Source organism: Mastacembelus armatus, chromosome 14 (genome assembly GCF_900324485.2).
Source record: "Mastacembelus armatus chromosome 14, fMasArm1.2, whole genome shotgun sequence".
Classification (NCBI taxonomy): domain Eukaryota; kingdom Metazoa; phylum Chordata; class Actinopteri; order Synbranchiformes; family Mastacembelidae; genus Mastacembelus; species Mastacembelus armatus.
In genome coordinates this window covers 19,282,932-19,291,212 of record NC_046646.1, presented here as the reverse complement: position 1 = coordinate 19,291,212, position 8,281 = coordinate 19,282,932, and the positions used below count along the sequence as shown (strand labels likewise).

The window sequence follows — 8,281 nt, the reverse complement described above, 5'->3', positions numbered from 1 at the left end:
TGTTTTTACTGGATGAGCCATACAGAGCTACAGTGGGAATCTTCATCAGTGTTTGATCAGCCAGACTTTTCTGATCACACACACATAAACAGTTCGACTGTATGAGAGCTCATTAAACACACAGGCACATTAATCACTTTAACGCTAAATGTCTGAGTCTAGGGACATGTTGGAAAAAGTTTCCCTTTTGACCACTATCAGCACTGAGATTGTGCTCTTGCTGGCAGAAGTTAGGGAGGAGTCACAGGGGCCATTATACTAATGAAGATGATAGGCTTTGGCTGTCAGTTGTTTTCATTTCCCTGACAGTTTCTTGATTGGGAATATCTGCAAATTAATAAAACACTGGCATCATGGGAAGTTATTTCAAAGCATTTAAACCATAAGATGAGAAATAATCTTTGTCCACTCTTTCCAACAGTACCAGGAAGAAAAGCTGTCTCCTTTGAGGGCTCCACATCTGATGGACTTTCCTTTTGAGTCTTTGACATAAAATACTTTGTACTTAACACCTTTGGTGATTTTCCTGAGATATTGCCATTTCTCCATGTTCAGGGCATAAAGACTTCAATGAAAATCTAAAACAATAAATAATTCAATGTGTAAATAAGCACTTTAACTCCCAGGCATATTTAAATGATCTTATAATTGTAGACCATTATGAAAACTTCCAACTGAGTGACAAATCTACAGCATTTTGTCGGTTCAGCTACAGAAATGTAAGATTTTAAAATTCCAATCCACTGGAATAATTGTGGCAGGAGTTTGGGGACTGTCAACCACCAACGCCAGTCATCCTGTTAGTAACATATAACATTTCTTTGTCTTTCTATTCCAGAAAAAGAAAATTATACTTCGAAAGATTGAACACCAGCAGAACGAAATCAAGCAGGAAAATGGATTTTGTTCAGGGCTCAGAAGTACATTTTCCTCTTTTCAATTATTAATCACCAGTAAATCAAATCTGAATGTCAGAGGATGACAAGTGGACTTTTTAGTACAATTTTTAAAACAAGAATTCATGGCAAAGCATCTAATCATTTATTTTCACAACAATGTACATTATTCAATAAAATCAATGGTATTCTTATTTTGGCGTGTGCTGCACTTCAGCAGAAAGTCTGTCTGTGGGTAAATCTTTCAGTCCACGACAACTGGGGAGCATTCACAGAGGCTGCCGAAAGCTCAGCAAAAAGCTGGTAAGTGGAGTAGCAGTAAGACTTAATATTATTATTATTTGCAAAATACTTCTAGTTCTAAGAGCAAGAGTGATCATGCACACTCCGACAATATGTAGTTCCACAGACACTGTAGCCCTGTTGCTTTATACACAATTTCAGATGTCGGCTATTCAGGACAGAAGATAATCAGCCTTCATTTCAGCTCGACTGCCGTTGTATCTGACACCATCGTGGGATTTCAAAACAACTTCAGACTAAAGGATTATGGCATTTTTTTAACCCACGTTACAGCCACTTTATCAACCAACCTAAGCCCTTTGGAGTTACAACATTTTCAGTTAAGTTTTTCCAGAAATCAACTTCAGTCTAAATGCAAGATTATAAATTTCAATGACTAAAAGAAGTCATACCTACACATTTAACATTTTTAGTGCTTGTCATTTGTGGAAGTCAATGTCCAACTCTATCTTAATATGTGTTTTCCCAAGCTTGCAGTGCTTATTACAAAGTTGGATCTTGGCAAGGCTTCAGGAATTCAGAGAAAAGGGGAAAAAAGTGTCATCGTGACCAGCAGCTCCACAGATTTGTCCTCTGCTTTTATTTGGTTCAGTGTGAAAGCTTGTTGGCTCTGCTGCCCCCCAAAAATTCTTTCCACTGGATTATGTAACAAAAGCTGCAGGAAGGGGAGATAATGAAGCAGCCTGATGAAAGGCGCAATACAGCACAGCACCAGTGGCCACTACCATGAGTCACTGAATAATGATTTTATAAATTTACAAAAATCCTACTGAGATTATGTTAATGAGATCCTGTTTAGATCCAACAGCAGGTCCACTGACTGTCTTTAAATGTGTAGATGACAATAGCAGGTGTTTCAGATTCATGTGCCTAAAGGTAAAGATGAATCGGTGGCTGCACTGATCTGTCTCATCTTTCACAGCTGCTACAGTGCAGTCAGAAAGCAGACATTTAAATGTCTCATGAATGCTCTCAACCTTGAACCCATGTGGACATAGTAGTTCCTGTGACCTTAGACTGGTAATCACATGAAGTGATGTTCCATCAACAATTCAAGAAAACTATTTCCAAAGACCATTCACTGTCTACTGAGATAAATATCAGCTGGTGTTTTCCATGCTTGTTTGGTTTCCTAATTTACTGGCAAAGAAAAGCTGCCTGCAGCTGAATATTTGGATGAAACCATCAATTTGCATCAGCTATCAATCCCCAGGCAACACGGAAAAAATTCCCACATATCTGCAGAACACTTTAAGTACACTTTGCTTATGAATACTTGACTCACAAATAAACGTGGAAGAATTTAGTACCCTAATGTGGATTGTCTATGTTTAGTCAACACTTTGGATGTGTGATCATCAACTTTGTGACAGAGGTCTTTAACAGTCCGAAATTATGAACTCAATCCTTAACAGGCACATAGAAACCCTACCCAAACTAAATGTGCATCAATTCATTTTTAAGAAAAGACCCAATTTAAACTGCAGTCAACTCTAACAGCCCCTAACAGGGAGAAAACACCAACTGTGTAAATTACACATTATAAACTAATCCGTAAACATATTTCACAGTTATGTAACCAAGTAACTATTTTCCTTAGCAACTGTAAAGTAACTTAAACATAACACATCAATATTTTCTAGGCCTAGATGTGCAAAACAGGTGAGCAAGAATTATATGAATATGAATGATAAAAAATACACACGTCATCATCATACATATATTAAAAAACAAATGCTATCCCATACAGCTAATTATGGACTGTCAGCAGCAGATGCTGCAAATAAGTACAGGCATTTTAAGACTTTAATGATGACTCTGAGCATAGAGGGATAAGAAACTGAAAGTCTGCTCACTAATGCACCAGCATGTCAGACATCAGCCTGGTATCTAGAGCTGTTAGGTAGTGTTAGACACAGCTCCACATAGATACAATCTATAAGATAATTGTGAAAATCAAGTTATTACAACTCACACAAAAGGCTGATATTTTCTTAAACAGTAACATGGATGGCGGATGGCTATGTGATTCCAGAAGAGCAATCTTTGCTGTTCTTTTACAAACTCTCTGATGTTTATATTTGCTGAAGTGTGCTGTGGTCATAGCTCTGTCTTGATCCTGTGCATCAGGTCTTTCTGGTCCACCATGTCCGTCTGTCTGTTCCAGCGGTGGTAAGCCAGCAGGGCGATGTTCTTGGCAGCCACTGAGCTCATCTCCATGGCACTGGCAGCCCACTCAATACCATTGAGGTAGTAGAGATTTGGGTGGAGCTCCACAGACGGCAGTCCCTGGCTGCTGCAGTAACGAGGGTAGGACTGCCACTCTGTCACCTGCACTGAGTAGTACGACCTAAAATTGGGACAAACAGGAAAACTGTTATTCTGAGTTTTGACAGAGCATAATTACCAAGTTAATAACTGCTGCATGGCTACTGTTGGATGCAAGCAGCCTGGTTCTATATATGGCAATGCTGGTCTGATTGTGGGTTCACCATATTAATTCAGATTGAAATAATTCAACTACTATTTGATTGGCTGTTTTGAAATGTGCAAATATTCAAGGTCCCCAGAGGATAAATCATACTGATTATGCTGATTCACTGTGCTTTCCTCTGGTGATCAATTACAAGAACTGATCTGATGCATTAAATTTCCTCTAGTGCTGTTATCTGCTCTGTATTGTATTTTTCTAGTATTTTAGTTAACATTCCCACCAGTCTATGCATTTTCTAACTTCTCAAATTTCACTGGTTCCCACATCTCAAATAGGATTTTTGCTGTTTTTATATGATGATACACAAAACAACCAAGACGAATTATGTGCACTTGAACTGCAGAAAAATTCTGAGGATTATTTTTCTTTATTTTCTTAATCAAATAGAAATGAGAGGAAAATTATTGTCATATCATACAGTAATTTAAATCAGTATTTATCAGTCAATACCATGATTACTTTGCTAGAAGGTGGCTGACCTGAAGAGTGTTTTGAGATGAGACTTGTCCAGAGGTTGTGGCGAGAACACCTTATAGACACCGGCCTCCTGTGGCTGCTTGCGCCGGAAACCCGCAGAGATGTTAACGGGACAAACACTTGCCACGCTGTTGAAAAATAGATCGGGCGTCTCAGTTGTCAAGATGCTGGCGTAGGGGAACAGCCGAGGGTCCGGGAAGCCGAAGAAAGAAGTGTTGAGGTAGCCATGAACAATGGTTGCCACAGTTTTGTGATAGTCACTAGGAAGCTGGTCAAAGGGAAGTGGGAAACCCTGGAACTGGATTCCAGACCCACCATCAGTCTGGAGCGGTGTTGCCAACACAACAATGTCATACAACTCTGATCCCTTCCCAGTGGGTGTGGTGAAGCTCAGCTGGTATTGGAGTGCCTCCCCTATAGGACAAATAATCAAAATCTCTATCAAGACTATAGTACAGGATTTCATCACCTGGTCAAGTAACCTAGTGGGTAGAAAATACATTTAGTAAACTTGCAAGTACAGGAACAGGCAAGCATGTATAGATGTATAGATGGGGAGAGAAATAAACATGACAAAAAGGAAAAATAAAGCCAGAGATGTTTAAGCAGCTAAACCAGAGTTGTTGTTTTTTTTTTTTTTTGGAGAAGGGCTATGACTATGACAAGCTTTCACTGCTCAATTCATCATGGGTCCAGAACTAAGAATGCAGATGACTTAAAACAACAGGGCACAACTGTAGAATTGGTGATGTTATAAAGGCTGATACATAAATACTGAATTGATTTAGTTTTTTTCTGTTTACTAGATTTTGTATGACATTAGCACACAAATACAAAATCTTGTCTACAACTTTAACATAGTACTGTATATTCAAAACATTTGTAAAATACTATGGAAACACAATGAGGATGTTAGCATCAAGTTCACCTCAGGTCATGGGTTGTTCCTGTGCAAAAGGCCTGTGGTCTGTTTTATGGTTGTCACTTCATATGACACATAAACTAAAAGAATGTTTGAATTAAAATCAATCAGTTGCTCAACAAGAGCACAATCATCATCATCAGAGCAAAGTACCTGAGTGGACAGAGGAGATGCTGTTAACTTGTGCTTGCAGCAGGTTAGCATTGGCCATCTTCAGCAGGCCTGAACACACCAGCTTGTTGCCTCCTTCCACCGCCCACAGGTTGTTCTGAGCACCAGCTAAAGACACAGCGCCTGAAACACACACACACACACACCCTCTCGCTCACAAGTGACAGTGCCAAGTGCTATACACCAATTATAAGCTGCCCACACACTTTCCTGTTCTCTCGCTCCCACAGGCCACCCCCTCCTCTCACCTTGCTTTCCTCTCTTCTATTCTTGACACCCCGCTCCTCCCCACCTATATTACTTTTCTTTATCCTTTCCTCCCTCCTGACCTACATCAGTGCAAATGTAGATAGTCAGCTCATAATTGGTCCTGATTTCTGAATTGCAGGCGCTGCCCTTTCACTGTGTTCTCTGTCTCTTTCCTATTCATCACATCCTCACTCCACTGCACATTTCTTCACTCATCTGACCTACGAAAGCAGGGATGCTGACGTTCTGCCCGTAGTTGACCCTCATGACGGGTGCAATGACCTCATCGATGAAGCGCTGCGACACCCCCAGTTCCAGCAGCGAATCAGAGAGCGGCCTCTGAGTCATGTTGATAAAGCCACTCCCTCCAAGAGAGTCCAGCAGCTGCTCCACTGAGCTGAAGGCATAGCCGTGGGCCTGGTACTTGTATATCCTTCATCACGCAGGTAAACACACACAAATAAAGGGTTAACAAAATCAGCAGACATATTACTTGAATCTTTTTTCCTCATTCCTATCTGAAAACTGAATGAATTATCACAAATTTCCCAGCAATCACCCGTGCATAAAAAGAAAGAAAGACAGGAATACAAAGTTTCACTCTTACTAATTTATCAGAGATAAATTGTTTCTTGAGGGAGGAAATAAGACGCCAGTGATTAGTGATGATGAACAGATAAAGTACAAATCAGGGCCTGGTGAGTCAAGGTAGCACAAACAAAGCAAATAATTTGATGTCTTATATCTGAGAATCACGTGTAAGGCTGAGCACCACAACAAATAAGTTTCATTGTTTAAATACTGTTATTTTGCTGTAAAGACAGCACAGTTTTTTATCAAAGTAGTACTCTGAAATTTCAGCAAATGGTTATTGGTATTTATACTAGCTTCAAGCTCTGAAAGTCATACACTGGGTCGAGGTTTGTGGTGATTATGGCTGCAGGTGCCTAAGGTGCAGCAGATTATAAATAGCTCAGCACAGGCTTTGTTCATTGACTTCAACACTAGAAGGCAGTGTTGTGCATTCATGGTAAACGTATTTTTCCAGTCTATAATTCACTTTGTAAAAACAGTTGGCAAGAAGGTTTAAATCAGATTAGAAATACAAATTTGTGTGGCATCATTGAAAATTGAAGTAATAACACCTGAGACAAGAAAAGGAGGGAGAAAGTATGACCAGGCAGACCAATCACATCATTTTCAAAAGGTACAGATAAACAATATTTCAAATAAAGTTGGACTCCCCCACACCTACAGAGACATGTTGGATATTAACAAAAGAAGTCTGAGCAGACTAAGCAGCTCATATTTCTGGCTTACCTCATAAATTTCTCCATAATTTCCTCTACCCACATCTGCAGGCGTATAAAGCTGATGCCGTAGCGCCACCACAGTCGGAACAGGTCTAGCAGGTACCAGTCTGTCTCCTCCAGAATCACCTCCTCACCGTTAAACACTGCCATCTTTCCTGCCATGCTGCGACGATACTTCAAACCTTGAAAGGACACGAGAAAACACAAAGGACAAATCCCCCCATAGATAAAAGTAGGAATTCAATATTGGGGATTTTATTGATTCTCTCTGCACCTGTAATGTGGCTGGAAAGCCTTTCCTTTTCACTACCAAATATGCAAACATACATCATTTCCACAGAAAATAACTACATAAAGGACAGGCAATGACTAAATGTATCCTATACAGTCACATAGATACTTATTGTCCTCTTGTGTGTGTCATGTGTGTGTCGTGTGTGTGCTTGTGTGTGCGTACACCCACCGAGTTGTTTGACAAATTCCTGCATGTGGAGGTTGAGGGCGTGAATGATGGCACCTCCAGACTCATAGTCATTGTGATTGACAGTTACGGTGGCAAGGCGGCCTCCAACCTCTCCCTTTTCGAACACATCCACTTGTACCTCGGGGCCAAAATGCTGCCGCAGGAAGTGAGCTGTGGCGCTGCCCCCTATCCCCGCCCCGACCACCGCTGGAAAGACGCATACAAACACATACAGCAGGACCCATAAAGATCTACCTTCAGAGACATGATGAAAGAGTCCTGTAACAGATGATATGGTAACCAATAAAATTAAGTGATCACACACACACACACTTATACTCATGCACACATTCACATATTCTATAATAGTTGTCTGTGTATCGTTGTTGACACTTTAAATTTCATTATTTACACTATAGTTATTACTATTAATAATTTTGTATTGAACTGTTATCGCTGACAACAGTAATGTATTGTTGTTATTGGTGACTTTGTTTCACATCGTATTGCTGACATAGTATAAGAATTGATATTGTTTATAATGTGTATGTATCACCGCAGACCTATTCAACAAGAGGAGTTGGTTTAATAGCAACTGTGCTGGCTCAGCAAGATACCCAGATCCTAAATACTGTAGATGGACAGGGGTAAAAAAAAAAAGAGAAAGAATCAACGATTCAGTAACTTTCAGTAGATTTATCTGTGGGCTAACATTAGCTTTCCTTGCCTATTTTAGAAGGCGGGGCTCCGTCGACATGAGCAGCTTCCTCCGGGTCCCCGACAACCAACCAGGCTGACAGCACGACAGCGAACACCGGGAGAAGGGAGCCGCCCATAGCGGCAACACAGCAGAGATGACCGGGAGGAGAGGAGCAGGTGCAGCGATCGTTAACCCACCACGTTAGGTTAGCGTTAGCATTAGCATTAGCTTCTCTCTGTCTCTTCGCTGTGTTCCGAACAAGGCTGTTCACCTGTGCTCTTTCGCTGCAGAGG

The 8,281-nt window shown here is 40.6% G+C and overlaps 1 protein-coding gene across 1 annotated transcript; it reads right to left on the bottom strand.

Annotated features, from left to right (window-relative positions):
* Positions 1-1,018: 1,018 nt before the first annotated feature.
* pcyox1l (prenylcysteine oxidase 1 like) lies at positions 1,019-8,141 on the bottom strand. Its single transcript, XM_026329066.2, has 7 exons — positions 8,016-8,141; positions 7,289-7,495; positions 6,833-7,007; positions 5,734-5,945; positions 5,246-5,386; positions 4,173-4,584; positions 1,019-3,549 (listed from the first exon to the last, which is right to left on the bottom strand). The coding sequence occupies exons 1-7, from the start codon at positions 8,122-8,124 to the stop codon at positions 3,300-3,302; spliced, it is 1,506 nt and encodes a 501-aa protein (XP_026184851.1). The 5' UTR covers positions 8,125-8,141; the 3' UTR covers positions 1,019-3,299.
* Between the last annotated feature and the right edge of the window lie 140 nt (positions 8,142-8,281).

Bases quoted from the DNA above. Each gene is read 5' to 3' on its own strand.
- pcyox1l (XM_026329066.2), bottom strand. From the start codon at position 8,124: ATGGGCGGCTCCCTTCTCCCGGTGTTCGCTGTCGTGCTGTCAGCCTGG. The intron at 7,496-8,015 runs GCAAGGAAAGCT...GCGTCTTTCCAG, and splicing joins AGCCCCGCCTTCTAAAATAG to CGGTGGTCGGGGCGGGGATA. The intron at 4,585-5,245 runs GTACTTTGCTCT...TTTGTCCTATAG, and splicing joins CATCTCCTCTGTCCACTCAG to GGGAGGCACTCCAATACCAG.